At 44.1% G+C, this 18,314-nt stretch overlaps 1 protein-coding gene and 1 long non-coding RNA gene across 4 annotated transcripts in view; one reads left to right on the top strand and one right to left on the bottom strand.

Annotated features, from left to right (window-relative positions):
- TMEM63B (transmembrane protein 63B) overlaps positions 1–18,314 on the top strand; it is a 102,669-nt gene that overhangs the window by 69,128 nt on the left and 15,227 nt on the right. For all 3 annotated transcript variants that reach the window (XM_053304301.1, XM_053304291.1, XM_053304310.1), the window contains 12 exons: positions 1,614–1,651; positions 4,890–5,032; positions 7,377–7,428; positions 7,581–7,689; positions 9,338–9,408; positions 10,214–10,294; positions 12,359–12,482; positions 14,042–14,175; positions 14,862–14,999; positions 15,515–15,668; positions 16,680–16,786; positions 17,842–17,928. In XM_053304301.1, the coding sequence (XP_053160276.1) occupies positions 1,614–1,651; positions 4,890–5,032; positions 7,377–7,428; positions 7,581–7,689; positions 9,338–9,408; positions 10,214–10,294; positions 12,359–12,482; positions 14,042–14,175; positions 14,862–14,999; positions 15,515–15,668; positions 16,680–16,786; positions 17,842–17,928 (1,238 nt within the window). The remainder of the gene's footprint in view (positions 1–1,613; positions 1,652–4,889; positions 5,033–7,376; positions 7,429–7,580; positions 7,690–9,337; positions 9,409–10,213; positions 10,295–12,358; positions 12,483–14,041; positions 14,176–14,861; positions 15,000–15,514; positions 15,669–16,679; positions 16,787–17,841; positions 17,929–18,314) is intronic.
- Positions 11,540–18,314, bottom strand: part of LOC128348728 (uncharacterized) — a 33,715-nt gene continuing 26,940 nt past the window's right edge. The window contains exon 3 of the long non-coding RNA XR_008318285.1: positions 11,540–12,349. This is a non-coding gene — a long non-coding RNA (uncharacterized LOC128348728). The remainder of the gene's footprint in view (positions 12,350–18,314) is intronic.

Here is an 18,314-nt window from a genome sequence, read left to right on the forward strand (position 1 = left end):
ACTTTATGGAAGCAATTAATGTATCAACCAAAATTTTGACTGATGAATTAATATCAAATACACTTCATTTGACCAGAAGAACAAGACAAGGATGCCTTGTCGTCCCATTACTATTTATGATGGTGATGGAACCATTAGAAATTATCATTAGAGAAGATCATACTATCAAAGGCTTGAAAATTGGAAATCAAAAGTATTGTATACAGATGATGTGCCATTAACAGAATTATCTTTTCCTGCTTTGTTTACAGTATTAAAAGCTTTTGGAGCCATCTTAAGTTTAAAATGAATTGCATTAAATTAGAATGGCTCAAAATTAACATTAAGAAGGACCAGTTGGATAAAATTCATCAAGAACATCTTAGTCATAGAAGTAATAGAACAATAAAATATATGGGAATACAAATACAAACAAACTTGAAAGTGAATGCCCAAAATCTATTTAAAATTATAATAATAGACTAGCTGGAAGTATTAAAGGAATGAGAAAGATTGAGTTAAATGGATATTTCATGGTCGGGGGAAAGAACTTTAAGCTGAGTATCCTGCTTAGAATATTATTTTTTATTTATAAATATTTCTTTTTATTATGAGTTTGCTATCTTACAGAAATGGCAAAAAAGGATTAGAGTGTGTTTGAGAAAGACCACATAGAGTCCATAAAACAGTTTGTTTCATCATAAATTAGATGGAGGTCTTGGCCTTCCTAACTTATTTACAGGAAGGATTCCAAATTAGCAGGAATATCTTCTTGGGATACTCAAGATGAATTACTTCAAGCTGCATAACAAAAGTGGGGGGGGGATTTTTAAATCCCAGCTTAGAAAGAGTAGCCTAATTATCAAGTTGCCAACTTACTAGAAGTATGGTGGCAATTCAAGTTGAAATTGAGCCCAGGTCTTTCCCCACCTATATCAGTTTTTTAAAAATAAAAAATAGGGAAAGTCTGAAGCTGACACAGCTGAGTGTTATTTTCAAGTTGGTCTGATCTATCAAATATCACAGTCACAGACAAGAACTGGCATGCAACTTATCAGGACTTAACAGTAATTGTTCAGTTGAAAAATAGCTCTAGTTTACTTCTTAACTCACTCTCAGAGCTGTTAGAGAACAGCTGAAATCTACTATGGCACTCCATTCCTATCCTCTGGCTAATGAATGCTTTAGTGGGAGTGAAAAGGACAGCTCATCCTAACTGCCTACTCTTTGCCAATGAAGAGTCCAAAGACAGCTTTCCTCTAGGCACCCTGAGATTGGTAGGAGTGTCCTTTGCAAAAGAAAAATATGTTGTTGTATGCATTTCTTACTTGTCCAACAAAAAGTTGCTAGCTAAGTAGATATGTAGCCTATCCCCTTCCAGAGACACAGAGTGAGTAACACAATCAAAAATTGGTGAAAATACAATAGAAATTAATCTAAATTAATGTAATTAATAGATTTCCCTACTCTTTCCCAACAAGTCTCACCATGATAGCCTGCTCCACCCTTAAAATTTCTTGCTAGCCTCAAAATGCTCCACCTTTGTCTTAGGAAACACAACCAGATTTTTGAGCACCCCACCCACCCTAAACAGCAACCTCAAGTTAATCTATTCTCCTTTTGCCTCTGCACAGGGCTTCTGTTCCTGGTTGACGGCCATCTTCAGGATAAAGTAAGTTATCTTGTGTCCATCCAAGTGGTCATCCATTCTAGTGCTTAGTTTCCAGCAGCAGCCAGAGAGGCCATAGTGGCTGGAGTTCTCCCACTATAGGATTGTATTACTATTCCTGTTGTTGTTTGTAGTTTATTGGCACTTGGGTATTTAGATCAGGAGTTCCCAGCCTTGGGTCTGCAGATATTGGACTTCAGCTCCATCATCCTCAGCCACAATGGCCAATGTTTGCAGCTGGGGTTGATGGGAGTTATAATCCAATGATATCAGGAGACCTAAGGCTGGGAACTCCTGGTCTAAAGGTTGCTAGCCAAGAAAGGAGGCTCATCACTCAAGATGAAACACATTTAAGGGACAGTCCCCCTCTTTCCCTGAATGCAGGAGGAAAGAAAGTAGTATCTTATTCCCCACTTCACAAATGATGCAGGCAATGATGGAGTAGACATTTTCTAAAGTCTGGCAAGGCGTAGACTTCAAGGCTAGGAATCTTCTGCATTCTTCTTTAATGCCTTCTTTTATTTATTTATTTATTTATTTATTTATTTAGGTCTTGCCTTTCCCATACTTTGGCAATAAGAGCCCCATTACCTTCAGTCCTAGGATGGCATAATGTGGATTTGTACGCAGCCCATCTGTCTGATTATAATACTTCCAGATATTTGCATGCATCATTCTCAAAAGGATGAAGAGTTGATGCAAGAATTCTTCTTTCCAAAAGCAAGGGCAGGGAAATCCTTCAGTGATATGGAACTGAAAGTAACTGATAAAACTGAAAAATGGAGCAATAACTCTGCTACAAAATGGGAATGCCATAGATCTATCTGACAGGTCCCTGAAGGCTAAAGGCACAGTAATGGGAATGAAGGCTAGTGAATTAGGTGGCCCTTATTATCCCCAGGGTTTCTATTCTTGCCTACAACTGTGGATAATGAGAGCTTAAATCAATGGAAATTGGGGGGGGGGGGGCCTTAGGTTCCTGGAGGTCAAAAAAAGGGCAACAAAAACAGGAAGGAGGCAGAGATGAGTGAAATACAGTACCATGCCATGCTCTCCAGCTGCCCAACAATGCCCCCCCCAAACCCCAATTCTCCGTGAAAAATCATGGAAATTTTGTTTTATTTTTTTTAACAAAAGAGCCACAAACTGAGTTCTTTCAACAAAACAGTAGCCGGAAATGACACTGGAAACCATTTCCAGCCACCCAGGAACCGTGGATAGGTACATTTTTACTATTTTTTGAACCACGTATAATCTGCCAGCATTTGCAAACAAAAAAGCAGGTTTAGTTCCCCTCCACTCTGTCAGTACCTGTCATACTGAAACCTCAAAAACTAGGTCAAAGTTTTAATATTTACATTCATTTGTAAATAACCAGATAACAAAGCCTAGTAGGGAAATATGCTGAATTGATATTACAGATCATTTTAAGAAGCTAGGCAGTAAAAACTGTTTTAAAAAAAACTACACTGTGTATTAGGATAAAAGCTTAAATATTTTAATGCAAAAGGGCTTGTCTTGTAGACCAGTTTCTTAAAAGATATTGGGAGGGGCACTAGGGCTGTGCAAGAATGGTTCGCAGTGAACTGGTCCATCACAAACCAGACCAGTTTGAGCTGCTTGTTCGTGAACCGGACCGGCCTTCAGGAAGGCCGGCCAGTCCGTGATCAAACCAAATCAAGCCCAGTTCGTGGCAGACCAGTTTGGCAGTTCAATATAAAGAGGCTTGTGAACCCAATGTGGCCGGGGGGTGGAGCAGAGAGAGCTGAGGCACCTTTATAAGTAAGTAACATGGTGCTTGCCATCAGCCGTGGTACCACTCCGTGAAGTGGCCTGGGCCCAGTGCGAGGCAGCGGCATGGCTCCGGCACTGACCTGGCCTCCGTGCATGCATGGTCAGTGTTGGAGCCACGCAGCCATGTGTAGGGGGCACTGCTTTGCACGGGGCCCAGGCAGATTCACAGAGCAGTACCATGGCCACTGACGGTAAGCACCTTATCACTTACTTTTAAAGGTGCCTCGTCTCTCGCCACCCTATAGAAGCTTTTTGTGAAGGATTCCCCTTCACAAGCCACTTTACCAGCCCCTCAAAGTGCCGAACCAGTTTGAGCTGGTTCAGTCAAATGGACCGGCCTAGCCAGTCGGTTTGAGTGAACCCATTCGCAGACCCACAGTTTGGTCCAAATTCGGACCAAATTCAGACCAAACCGCAAAAAACGGTCCGCGCACACCCCTAAAGGACACCAGCTATTGTTTTCAGGCCCCACCTTTGGGCTTCCCAGAAGCATCTGGTTGGGAAATGGGATGCTGGACTAGAGAGGCCTTTGGTCTGATTCAGCAGAACAATCCTATGTATGCTTAGTCAGATGTAAGTCCCACTGTGTTTAATGGGGCCTACTAAATAAACATGCATAGGATTGGAGCTGCAGTCCCTAGATGCAGATAACTATTTCACTTAGAACAAAACAGGTAAGGTTATGTTTTACCATCTATGGATATATAGATATACAGACTTTGGAGTTCCACAGAACTCTTCATCAACCGTTTCTCTCCACTGGAAGAAGAGTTCTGCGTATCTCAAAAGCTTGTGTGCCCCTATGCAAACTGAAGCTGGTACAATAAAATACACCACAATACCAGTTGTGTATTTCTTATTATTTCAAAATATTTTAACAGTCTCTGCTGTTTCCAACAAAAGCAAGGCCTAACAAGTAGTGTCAAGGTTCAATTTGATCCAGGGTTCAATGCTGGACCCTATTCTGAATCCCAGGACTCTGCCTGGAAGTGTGTCATGTAAAGTTGAAGGTAAGGGTGCTTCTGAGCATGTGTGTACTGTATTTCTCTTATTAGTAAGTTGCCATAGCCAGGCTCAACACATCTGGGAACCAGGGGTTAATTCCCAGGTATCATCAGCTCACCTAGTGGAAGAGGAAACAGAGAACCATGGGTAGTTCTGTCCTCCTCTTCCTCCTCCATAGCAGCTGCTGTCATATGGCATCTGCTCAGTTTCGCAGAGAATACTCCGCCAGAAGGGCCCTCTACCCAAAGAGAGGAGAAACCCTCTCTTTTTGTAACCAACCCCAAAGGTCAATAAATCATTTCAGGAAGGACACTAAATAAAGGAGTTCAAGCTGCCAGCGCTTTCACATTGCTTGCCCTGAAATTCTGGGTGCACATCACAACTTGTCCTGTGTCTCCTCTAAGTGCCACCAGTGCCTCACCACCTTTCTGTTCCTTTCCAGAGATGATGAGATCCGAGATAAGTGTGGGGGTGATGCCATCCATTACCTCTCCTTCCAGCGGCACATCATAGGACTGCTGGTTGCTGTGGGTGTCCTTTCTGTGGGCATTGTGCTGCCAGTTAACTTCTCAGGGGACCTGCTAGGTGAGTGGGTTGCATTTGCTTACTCGCTGTGCTGGAAAAGGGTTTGACCAGTTCCCTCAGTACAGGAACACACTGGTTCTAGTGCTAGCTGAGGACGCCAAGGAGAAGATAGAAGAGGTTACGGGTTCCCAACCTGTGGTCCACCAGAAGCTGCTGAACTACAACTTGCATCATCCCCAGCCACAATTTATTGATGGGTTGATGTTATTATTGATGATGGGAGTTGTAGTTCAGCAACATCTGGAGGACCACGGGGTTGTGAGTCCCTGGGATAAGTTGTGCTCGCCTTCCTCCTCCAAGGACTTTCTATTTCACAACTGGGCAGCTTGGGAATACTGAGTTGAAGGGAGTGGTAAGCATGAAAAGAAATGCTTCCTAGGAACATAGGATGCTGCCATATACTGAGTCAGACCATAGGTCCATCTAGCTACAGACTGGCAGCGGCTTCTCCAAGGCTGCAGGCAGGAATCTCGTATGGTTGGTAAGAGAACTGTGATTTATACATAAGGGAAATGTGAATTGTGGCCGTTCTTGAGAACTGTGGACAGCTTCTCACAAGCTTCTCCCTTAGGCCAGATACATTATTGTGTATCTGCTCAGCAGGGCGACCTCACAAACAACTTTTCCACTAGGATGTAAGGACTACAGGTTGGGGATCCACAAGGAATTGTTGCCGGGGGGAGGGCGGGTATTTAAACAAAGGGGAAATTCGTCCTCCTGTTTCATAGCACAGGAACCTGAGCAATATAGCACTATTACATTCTGGTGCAGCACCACTAAGTTTCAGGGCTGAATAAGCTTTAAACTCTTCACCAAGCCCTGAACCTAAGCAGTCCAGTCCAGGAAGAGGGCATCTCACCTGTCACATAATCAACTTGTGGAATTCTCTGCCACGAGATGTGGTGACAGCCAACAACCTGGACGGCTTTAAGAGGGGTTTGAATAACTTTATGGAGGAGAGGTCTATCATTGGCTACTAGTCGGAGGGCTGAAGACCACCTCTGGCCTCAGGGGCAGGATGCCTCTGAGTACCAGTTGCAGGGGAGTAACAGCAGGAGGGAGGGCATGCCCTCAACTCCTGCCCGTGGCTTCCAGCAGCATCTGGTGGGCCACTGTGTGAAACAGGATGCTGGACTAGATGGGCCTTGGGCCTGTTCTAGCAGGGCTGTTCTTATGTTCTATTCCTCCTCACACTGTGTGGGAAAGCTAGGGGGAAACTGGGATTAGGTGATGCATGCCTAATAGCACACAGCTCCCAAAACTAATTGCATACATATGTGCACACGTATGCACACACAATCAAGGATAGTTTAAGGTTAGGGGATCTGCCTTCTTCACAGCTTGTTTGGGGGGGTGTTGGTGGGGGTGGAATAATTTGGATTGGAGGCAGAATGCTTAAAATTTTCTACTTCCTAGTCTTAGGGTTGAGTGGGGTGGGACCTGACAGCCTACATCCTCTAACCCTACTGACACTCCCCAGTATTGTGTTTGGGTTCTGTCCACTTGTGAGCTAATTTCAGTTGGATGAACCACATTTCCCTTGAGTTCCAAAGGAGACTGACCACCTAGCAGCTTTAAAAACCTGGAGATAAGGAAGAAATGAGTATCTTAGGATGAGTTTCCCTCCCCACATTAGACCCTAAGCTAAAGGAAGCTACTTGAGCTCTGGGCTTGGACCTATTCTCTTCTCTCATATGTTGTGCCTTGAACCTTCTTGTTTCGGGTATCTTTCTTTCTTCCTTTCTCCAAATGTACATTTTTCTGCATACTTTGTGATTAACTGCCAGAGCACATTGACTAGGGCAAGAAGGATGTCATCCTGCCAGATGCTTTCAGTGCTGCTCTCACTCTGTCTACCCTCCCAACCAAACATGGTTTTAACCAGCAGGTGTCCTCCGGACAGGTGTCTCTAGGCAATGCCAAATAGTTCTATCTGTTTTGGAGCCCTAAGAGAGCTTGTAGGGCAAGATGTATGTTTCATTCATGACCTGGAGCATTTAGTGTTTCTAAACAATGAAGCTTTTCGTAGCATTCATCATTTTCAATAAACCATGAGAGATTCTGTTGAAATTGTCACTTGAATCTCTGGAGGAACTCAGACAGAAGCAAATGAATAATCACTGCAGGAAGAAAGACTGAGCATTGGCAGAAGAATGTGGAGGATTTCAAAGAATTCAGTTATAATAGATAAGTCTTATTTGCCTTCTGATGCATTATTTATTACAACTCATTTTTGGTCTCTATGATAAAAGCAGAGTAAGAAAATTGAAAGAAATCATTCCAACTGTCTACTTTCTCACTGAATTGCATCTAATTCATATTTCTCTGTCTGTCTGCTTGCCAGAGAACAATCCCTACAGCTTTGGGAGAACAACTATTGCTAACTTGAATTCGGGGTAAGTTTGATATTGGGTCCTACTGTGTTAAAAAAGAGGCTATCCACATGACTGAAGGAAACCGTTATCCTCTGGGAGGCATGTGGATTGAGGCTGGCCTCTTCAGCAGATCCTCTCTGTTCCCTGAATGCTCCTCCTTTCCCTTGTGACAGAAATAACCTCCTCTGGCTGCACACATCCTTTGCCTTCTTGTACCTCTTGCTGACGGTATATAGTATGCGCCGGCACACCTCTAAGATGCGCTACAAGGAAGACGATTTGGTGAGTTCAAACCAGCATCTTGTTGGCTCTGTCAGTGATGATTACTATTCACATTTCTGCCCCATCTTCCCTATGTTCCTGCCTTATACTGAGTCAGAGCACTGGTCTATCTAGCTCTGTATTGTCTACACCAGGGCTGCTCAACTTTGGCCCTCCAGTTGTTTTTGGACTACAGCCCCCACAGTGGCCAGGGATCCTGGGAGTTGTAGGCCAATGTCTGCAGGAGGGCTGAAGTTGAGCAGCCCTGGTCAACTCTGACTGGCGGCAGCTCTTCAGGGTTCCAGGTAAGAGGCCTTCCCAGGCCTACCTGGAGATGTTGCCAGGGGTTGAACCTGGGACTTTCTGCATGCAAAGCAGATGCTCTGCCACTGAGCTATGGCCCCATTCCCTTCCTTAAGAGAAGTCAAGACAGCATATGCTGTTCTCTTGGTTCCCCATTCACCTACAGTGGTCCCTCGACTTATGAAGTTAATCCGTTCCGAACGCACGTTCGTAGGTCGAAATTTTCGTAAGTCGAAAAGCGCACCCACGGAGGTCTGGAAACATTCGTAAGTCGAGGAAACTGCATCTAAAAATTCGTAAGTCGAGGAAGCCGCATCTAAACCGGCAACGACTTCCGGTCATTTTTGTCGTTCGTAAGTCGAAAACTTCGGATGTCGAGTAGTTCGTAAGTCGAGGGACCACTGTATTTCATTTTATCCTCATTTAACTTGGCCTCATAAGAGATTGTGATTAGCCCAGGGCTACCAAATGTGTTTCATGGTTGCAGTGGGATTTAAACCTGGATCTCTGCACTCCTAGTCCCACTCTCTAACCACTGCACCACACGGACCCTCAGAACAACTTTCTAGCAACTTGTATGCCCCCTCTGTGATAGAACTACAGCTGCTCCATGCTCTTTTGCACCAGGCAGGCTGCATAGACAGCAGCAGTGGCTTCAGCTCCTCCTTGTGTTTTGGTTTGTTTTTATATTTAAAGGTTTTCACCCATAATAGTTCCTAGTGGCTTATAATAAAATCATGAGAATGTATTGATGGTGTCACACAATCAGGAACATAGGAAGTTGCTATATACTGAGTCAGACCCTTGGGCCATCTAGCTCAGGATTGTCAACACAGACTGCCAGCAGCATCTCCAAGGTTGCAGGCAGGAATCTCTCTCAGCCCTATCTTGGAGATGCTGCCAGGGAGGGAACTTGGAATCTAGATGCTCTTCCCAGAGCGGCTCCATCCCCTAAGGGAAATATCTTATGGTGCTCACCCATCAAGTCTCCCATTCAAATGCAACCAAGGTGGACCCTGCTTAGCTAAGGGGACAAGTCATGCTTGCTACCACCAGACCAGCTCTCCTCAGTTGCCCAGTTGGCCGTCAGCATTGCCGGCACAATCATTGTGATTATTTTTAACCATTTGCTTTTACATGGTTCTGATTTGTTTTAATTGCTTCACTGTGGCATGGGGCACTATGTCTTAGGAACTGCTGGACCAGAATCTGGCCACCCCCAGCAGCGCTCAGTCTTATCTCCAATCTTAACTTACCTTCCAGTGCCAACCCAGATACTGTCTTCACCCTTTGTTGCAACTGTTAATGAGCTGGTGGTGGGTCCTAATGCCACCCTTTCTTATCCCTTGCCTCTTACCTGTTGCAGGTGAAGCGGACTCTCTTCATCAACGGCATTTCAAAGTATGCTGAACCTGAGAAGATCAAGAAGCATTTTGAGTGAGCCTTGATGCCTGGATTCCCCCACTTTCACCCTCCACCTTCTAAGAGAGACCTTTTCAGTCAGTCTTTTCCCAGAGATAACTCTGTGGTCCAATGCAATCAAAGGGTAGCTTAGATGGAGGTGAATAGCTGGAGGCTGCTGCTCTCTAACCCCCCATAAAAGAGAGAGAACAGGCATTCCTGTGTTTCTTCTGCAGTTTCCTGCTCCTTGCCCCTTAAGAAGTCAACATGTAGCAGACAAAAGCAGACTGTGACTTCCTCTTGAGGGCCACCAGAGCAGCTTCCCAAGCAAGAGGATCCAACCACATTCATAAGAACAGCCCTGCTGGATCAGGCCCAAGGCCCATCTAGTCCAACATCCTGTTTCACACAGTGGCCCACTAGATGCCGCTGGAAGCCTGCAGGCAGGAACGACGGCATGCCCTCTCTCCTGCTGTTACTCCCCTGCAACTGGTACTCAGAGGCATCCTGCCTTTGAGGCTGGAGATGGCCTATAGCCCTCCTAGTAGCTGTTGATAGACCTCTCCTCCATGAAGTTATCCAAACCCCTCTTAAAGCCATCCAGGTTGTTGCCTGTCACCACATCTTGTGGCAGAGAATTCCACAAGTTGATTATGCGTTGTGTGAAAAAATACTTCTGTTTGCTGGTCCTAGATTTCCCGGCAATCAATTTCAAGGGATGACCCCTGGTTCTAGTGTTATGTGCAGCCCTTGCAGGATGGGATTGGACTCCACCAACATCTGGGAGGGTATGCTCACCTTGCAAGTTTCTGATGAACCTCTGGTTCTTTTCTGATTCCAGAGAAGCTTATACCAATTGCACAGTGTTGGAGGCGCGCCCCTGCTATGACGTGGCCAGGCTGATGTTCCTTGATGCCGAGAGGTAGAGTCCAGGGCATGTATGGAATGTGGGGGACGGGATGTGGGGGGGTGTTGTTCAAATGCTGCAATCAGGGAGAACAAAGAAATGCAAATGGGCAGGCTTGTCCGTTGTGAGGCTCTATGCGCAACACAAAGCCACGTGCATGCCCAGCACCCTTGAGAAGGAATCCCAGGCCTAAGCAGTGGGTGAGGGAGGAGGCAGCAGGATAAAAAGAGGGGAAGAAGGGAAGTCAGTACTGGGACAGACTCAGATGGGCACAAGCTAGAAGTTGGAGCCCATACAGAGAATCCAAGGCTGGGAGAACAAGAATTCCTGGGCACAGGAGAGAGGGAAAGCTCTATGGGAGATGGACCTCTGAGTGACTTGGAAGCATGTGAGATGCTGAGTGAAGACAAAATGAGGCTGGAATGTGCTGCATGGCTAATATTGGGCATGGGGGCAATATGCTTGCTTTCCCAACTTTATAGATTATTTATTTATTTATTTATTTATTTAACATATTTTTATACCACCCAAAACTTACATCTAATCTTACCATTAGACCTGCCACCCCACTCCAGCAAGGAAGCAGGGCACTGTCAGTAGCCTTAGGTCAGAGAAGGGTTAACCACCTTTCAAGCCACACAACTTTCTAATGGCACCTCACCCACTGTCTGGACCAGGCCTGCTCAACTTTGAGGGGCCCACCCCCAGCTGTTTTTGGACTACAACTCCAATAATCCCCAGCCAAAGTGGTCAATAGCCTGGGATTATGGGAGTTGTAGGCCAACATATGCAGGTGGGCCAAAGTTGAGCAGCTCTGGTCGAAACAATTGTGTAGGCTTTCATGGGCTCCCACGCTGCTTCGTAGCACAGATCTCAGTGTCACCTACTGGTCAGTGCTTACAAACCTCTCTCTTTTCATTGCTATTTTTAAGGCATAATTTTAAAAGGGAATGGGTTTGTTTCAGGATTCAAGTGCTGGCTGTGAAAATCCTGTGAGGTCCATGATCAGCATGTGGCCAGTCGTGCTACAAAGGAGCATGGGAGCCCACAGAAGCATGTGAACAGTGGGTGAGATGCCATTAGAAAGTTGTATGGAAGCTTTAAAAAGCCCATGCTTTACTGCCATGCAGAAAAACCCCAGGACTCTATGGCAAATCTACAGATGGAAGTTGTTTCTCCTGGCTTCTGTCTGATGCCACAAACCTTGAATCACAACACAATAGGTCCAATAACTATGAACACAATGAAACACATAGAAAATGAAGTATAATAAGAAACTGTACTTTGGATCAATGCATCATGTAAGAACAGTAATAATGAATAATCAAATATGAGATAAAAATACTAGTCAAAACATGGAATACAGTAAATGATATCTGTCCTAGTTTTTTTTAAAAAAAAACACTTACACAATACAATTCATTGTATATACACCACAATTACATAACACACAACAGGAACCTGGTGAATAACTTTTTCAAAAAAAACCTATCAAGTGTCCAAATGTTAGCCCCATGTTGAACAAGTGGTATCTTCAATGTAAATAAAGAACCATGTTGAAAAACTTCAAGAACATGTAGTAAATTGTCTTTGAGGAGAATTACTTACAAATCTTTTCTTCTAAAGCAATATATCTCATTAGATGAATCAAAATACTCAGATCTGAGTTGAGAACTTCTAATGCACAGTCATATGAATCTCATGTCACCAGACTCTTTTGCAAGCTGACCCTCACACCTGAAAACACTCTGTGATACTGGTGCCACAAACCATCTTTCTCATGTCTAGACATTTCAACTGTTCCTCAGTCTGTGCTGCCTTCAGAAGATGCAGCCATTTGTGGCGAGTGGGGTCCACCTGGTGCAAGATGTCAAGAGAAGACCCCTAATGTGTAGTTTCTTATATTGATTGACTGGAGAGTTGATTGTTTTCCAGACTGTATGGAAAAAACATATGTTCGGGCATTCAGAATATCTGATTCTGCACTGGTGGAAGCTCGCTGTCTATGCATCTTGCTGTACCTTGTGATCTTCTGTACTGGCTTTTCTGAGCTTCTTTTCTTTCTGTGATCTGTTTCAGAAAAAAGGCAGAGCGTGGGAAAATTTACTTTACCAACTTGCAAACCAAGGAGAACACCCCTTCCATGATCGTTCCCAAGCCCTGTGGTCATCTCTGTTGCTGTGCTATCAAAGGCTGTGAAGAGGTGCAGAGGAGGGACTGGAGGATGCTATTGGGAAATAACATGAGTGGACCTTCAAACTCCCAGAATTCCCCATTCTCAGAGCTAATTACCCTGTCTTCCCCAACCACTCTTGCCTTTCATGCATGTGGAGAAGGGCAGTAAATCCCAGGTTACTGAGCTCACAACCCTGTTTGCTGGCACTTTTGCTCTTTCTTAAGGTCAGCCTAGACTTGTATGCAAACATGTACTATTAAGGTAGGCTTTCAACCAAAAGTATCTTTTTTGTTGTAAAGAACAGCCTCGTGCCCGGGGGGGGGGGTGCTAAGTAGAGATGTGCACAAATGGCTCGTGCATGGGCTGGTGGGGAGGGGAGCAGTTCCCTTAAGGAGCCAGTCAGGAGCTCTTTACCTGCTCCTTCCTACCCCGCCGCTTTTCTGGGCATGGTGGGGTGGGGAGGAGCAAGTAAGGAGCTCCTTAAGGGAACTGCCCCCCACTTCAAGCCAGCTCCAACACCGGCACCCAAGCCAGTTCGATGCTTCCCAGAGGAGGCTCCGAACTGGCTCATGCACATCCCTAGGACCGAGGTGACAGGGAGGGGGAAGTTTTCAGTCTTCTCCTTCACACCATTTTGCTGCTGAAAATCATCCTTTTGAAAAGATGATTTCTTCAAATGGCCACTTAAGGATGGCAATTTCTGGTGGGGAAATGGTGCAACAGGAAAGAGCTAACCTCCTCCTCCTTGAAAGCTCTGTCCCCAGTTGCAGTTGCCCCCTCATGTAGCTGGGTTTGTTGGGGAGGGGGAGAGGTTCATCCAATTGAAAGCACTCCTCTATAGCACACATTTTTTCATGCATGTCTAGGCTAACCCTTAGTATCTCTGGGAAGCCTCTATGCATCATATTCCATAGTTTTTCTTGCACCTTTGCTGTACCATTTCTGCTGATGCACCTCAATAACTGAAATGGTTCTTTTTTTATTATCAGTCCTTGAATTCACACCAAGGGGTTTAATATAGGGTTGCCCCGTTTTTAAGCTAAGAGCACCAAGGTAGCAGTTGTATGGCCCAAAGCCATACAAATGAGCTCCAGGGTGTATAAACATATGAAACTGCCTTATACTGAGTCAGACTGTTGGTCCTTCTAGCTTAGTATTATCTGCACTGATGACAGTGGCTCTTCAGGGTTTCAGACAAGGGGCCTTTCCCAGCCCTGCCTAAAGATGCCAGGGATCAAACTTGGAGCCTTCTGCATGTGAAGCATATGCTCTGCCACTGAGCTATGGCTCCTCCCCAAAATCTGAGCCTACTCCATGCCTGAGCAAGAGCTTGAATCACCCTCTCTCTAGTTCATCCAACACTATACCACACCAACATTTTAGCGTTCAATAGAGTGTGAAACCAAAATCATCAAGGCAGATAAGGAGAACTTATCCCCAGCTGCTAATTCTGAAGAATTGTGATATTGTGATATTGCCATATGTTGGGCTAGCAGCAGAGCGTACCCTGTCTTGTGATTGCATAGCCATAAGGATGCTAGAACTACAGGACCCATGTGCTCTGACTAATGAGTGTCCTTGCCTAGGTGGAAGCCATTGAGTACTATACCAAGCTGGAGGAAAAGCTCAAGAAGGATTACAAGAAAGAAAAGGAGAAGGTGAACGAGAAGCCGTTGGGCATGGCCTTTGTCACCTTCCATAATGAGGCCATTACAGCCATGTGAGTGAAGGGTGAAGATCTCAGGGTGAGGAAGTATGGCTTGGTTGGTGGGGAGGAACAGAGTAAGGACATCAAACCAGATGTATAGTTTTGTTGGATAGACCAAATTCCATCTTGTCCAGCATTGTTTTCAATAGTGGTAAGCCAATGCACTTGAAAACTCGGAAGGAAGGAAGGGATGATGATGATGATCAGCATTAGGTAATCAGAGGGATACTGCCTCTGAAAGGGGAGGTTCATTTGGTGTTTATGAATAATTGTTAGGCCTATCCTCCAAGGAGCAGCCTTTCGTTAAAGTCATCAGTGTAACCACATCTTATGTTTAATATGTTAACTATGCATTGCGTGGGGAAGTACTTCTTGTTGTCTTTCCTGAGCAATCAATTTCTTTGGATAAATCTGTCTTGTTATATACAGTAGGTGTGTATGCAGGTGCAAGAGAGAGAGAGAGAGAGAGAGAGAGAGAGAGAGAGAGAGAGAGAGGTGTCTTTCTATATACCATCTCCAGGCGATTCATAATAGGTATAATTCTTGGTCATGTTTCTCCTTTAGTTTGACTCCCTCTTAGTCTGTCTCTTTTTTCAAAGAGGTAATTCTGGTGGGACTGCAAAGAGATTTGAGCTGAACAGCAGCAAGCCCCCTTCCCAAGGAATCCTCACTTCATCCTTGATTTCTTCTTACTCCAGAATCCTTAAAGACTTCAATGTGTGCAAGTGTCAGGGCTGCAAGTGTCGTGGGGAACCTAAGGCCTCATCCTGCAGCGAGTCCCTCCACATCTCCAACTGGGCAGTCTCGTATGCACCTGATCCTCAAAACATTTACTGGTAAATGAAATACTGCCCATCATTGGCCTGAAAAAGGGAGGTCTTTGTGAGGCCTTCAGCCTCACAAAGGACTGTCTCTGGCATACTGTATGTGGGTACTGAGCTAGGTGGCCAGATTTGGCTTTTAAAAAGCCAAATTCTGGCTTACGGCCCATTTGACCTACGAGTATACCCCTTAGGTTCTGGCAACTCTGGTTACTGAGGTCTATCACTAATCTCATGTTAACACTGCCTGGGGGAAGAGTTTCTTCTTAGGAAGGGGCATTGGACTGAACAATGCAATGGGATGTGTGTGTTTGATAGCAAAACTAGATTTAAGTGTTTTTTTTAAGAATTCAGATTCCCCAGGGTTTTCCAAGCTAGTCATTGGACTACATCCAAACTTAATTATTTCTGAGTAGTCCTACAGAGTAACTCCCAAGTAGTAATGTGCTTAGTATGGATGCTGCTCATTGTCTCCAGTGTTGGGTTCTGTCACAATTAAATTTTATTTCTCATCTTTTCTCTTCTTTCAGGGAGCATTTATCAATCCGTGGCTTCATCTGGTGGATCCGCTGCTTGATCATCAATGTGGTGCTCTTCATCCTGCTCTTTTTCCTCACTACTCCTGCCATTATAATCACCACTATGGACAAGTTCAATGTCACCAAGCCTGTGGAGTACCTGAACGTAAGACCTTGACCACGGGAATGGAACTGATGGAGCTGTTATAGGAATTGTGCAAAAATTCTGAATATTTCTGTAGTCCAGTTGAGAAACCAAGATGTAGTGCAAATTCAGCTAATCTACTTGTTCTCAATGGTTCTGATACTGTATGGCAACACCAGTTTTGGGACAGGGGGTGGTATGGCACAGATCCAGGGAGGGATAGGATCCCGAAGCAGGTGGTGATCTTCTAGTCAAGTTACCTGGAAGGATTGAATTCCCTCTGTCAGAGATACTTCACAAATCTACATTGAATTTGTGAGGGTAATGTAGCCTTTCTGTCCAGTCATCCCAACTTAATTTGGGAGGAACTGAGCTCAGACAGAGCTTCTGCTTTGTCTTTATTATGTTTCCTGTGCCTAGTTTTAGGAGGAAACCAGAGGGATCTATGGCCAGTGTGAAATTTGATACCCCAATCTATTGACCTTTGCATGCAGCAGTAGGCACACAATTGTGTGCAAAGATCACTTCTTGTTCTGCTGTGGAACAGATGGTCCAAGCTGAGTTTTGAGGTCCAGAAGGTGGAATAAATTTTGGGGAGGGAAGATGAATTCAAAAAGTTTGTAAGTCATGATATAAGCAGCTACCATTGGCTTTATGCATGCAGGCCAAATGGCCACAATGCCTGGCTTTTTCCAGACAAGAGACCAGTGATGAACTCTAAGAAGGGTACACCATGCCCCAATATAAAGCATGAACTTATCTATTTCATCCCTCCTTCCAAACTGCGCCATTTTTAGTTCCTACACAGAAAGCAGAGCAAAGGCAGTGCCTTACAATTATGAGTGTTGTAATCCAGGCTCTTAAATAGGAAAGGTCAGTGCTTGTGGACATGAACCCCATTGTGGGGGAGCCATGCAGAGAGATTATCTTGGGCTTTGCCACAGTGTGCCTTCTGCTTTTTTAATTGTTATACATTCTTCCCAAGCTTCCTCCTAGCATTACTCCAAGCGCTTTGTTTGTTTCTCTTCCCAGAATCCCATCATCACCCAGTTCTTCCCCACCCTGCTGCTGTGGTGCTTCTCCGCTCTACTTCCTACCATTGTCTATTACTCAGCGTTCTTTGAAGCCCACTGGACCAGGTGAGATGCCCAATGGCTGACTTTGCTCAGAATTGCTGCTTGGAATTCCCTCTCCCTCTTTTTCATACATTGGATTGAGCTTTTAATTTGAAATACTTTTTGTGGACTATTATTTTTTCTTTTACCAAATCTAAGGTAAGCCCCTGCCCTTCCTCACATTCCACAAATTTGCATTGGATAAAATAACAAAAAGCATTTTGTGGTGTGTTGTTTTTGCAAACAGAATGTTCTTTTCTGACCTTAAAAAATGTTTTTACTGTTTATTTTAATACTGATATTATTATATTATGAGCTATCTTGGGAACCATTAAAAGAGGGAAAAGTGATACAGAGAGAGCTTAAAAGGAAGGAAGGAAGGATGGATGAAATCTAGGCAGTCTTGCCCCTGGTTCAATGATATTTCATATATCCTGAGCCATTTTTGAAAGGGTGGTATATAAATCAGATAAATAAATAAATTTTTATTCTGTGTCTGCAAGCAGGACTCAGAGAATTCTTGAAGCACAAACTAGGAGAATAGGACTGGTTGCCAAATAGTCCATTACTATTCTGTCCGATTTGCTGTGGAGGCTGGCTGACATCCAAACTAAATTACTCCTCAGCAGGCCTTTTAAAGTGAAGTAGTCCTTTAGAGTCACTCTAGAGTCGAGGACTACTCTAAATGACTGTTGAGATCAGAATGTTTGAATTAATTCAATCTGACAATCCGGATTTTCTTCACCAGAAAACTTCAACATAAGAGAATGAAAGTGAAAAGTCACTTTATGGTGATTTATTCATGTCCTAAAATAAGTGGAATTCAGTCCTACATGTTAGGAATTTGTGTCCTTTTTCAGTGTCTCAGTGTATTCTGTAAAATGGAAAAGCTGTTCCTTGGCTGAGAAGAACAGTGAGGGGAAAGCCTGTGTGAGTTGCTGAGCTGTATTTCCATGGTTTCTGCCATTTCTTCCATTTGCCAGTCAGGCCTACGCTTTCTCTCTTCCACAAAAGCTGTTGGGAATTACCATCCTCCTGGTTTCTCTTCATGTATCTGCTAATGTTATCTGTTCCAATAGGTCTGGAGAGAACAGGACAACTATGCATAAGTGCTACACCTTCCTCATCTTCATGGTCTTGCTGCTGCCATCACTGGGCCTGAGCAGGTAAACGCAGCGATTTTGAATGGAAGAAAATACACTGAATTGTAACAATTACTATTACTGCCAATTTTTTTTAAGTTGTTGACTTGCATCCTGCTTTAATGGTGCACATTTCTGACACTGAACAGAAAATGGTGGGATTCAGAAATGAGAACTGAAAAAAATAGAAGCAAATAATTATTGATGCTGTTGTGTTCAGTGCTTTGTTTGCATATATTGGGATACCAGTGTTGTTAATCCACACTGTTATCTCAGATCAATAACTTTGCTTCAATTGAGCATTTAGGTCAGTAGTCTTCAATTATCCATCCTTGGACAATTGATCCCTATTTTGCATCACTATTAAGCTACTTTGTGTGATAGTGATTTTTTTCCAGTTCTCCATGTTT

The sequence above is a fragment of the Hemicordylus capensis genome, chromosome 1, assembly GCF_027244095.1.
Source record: "Hemicordylus capensis ecotype Gifberg chromosome 1, rHemCap1.1.pri, whole genome shotgun sequence".
NCBI lineage: Eukaryota > Metazoa > Chordata > Lepidosauria > Squamata > Cordylidae > Hemicordylus > Hemicordylus capensis.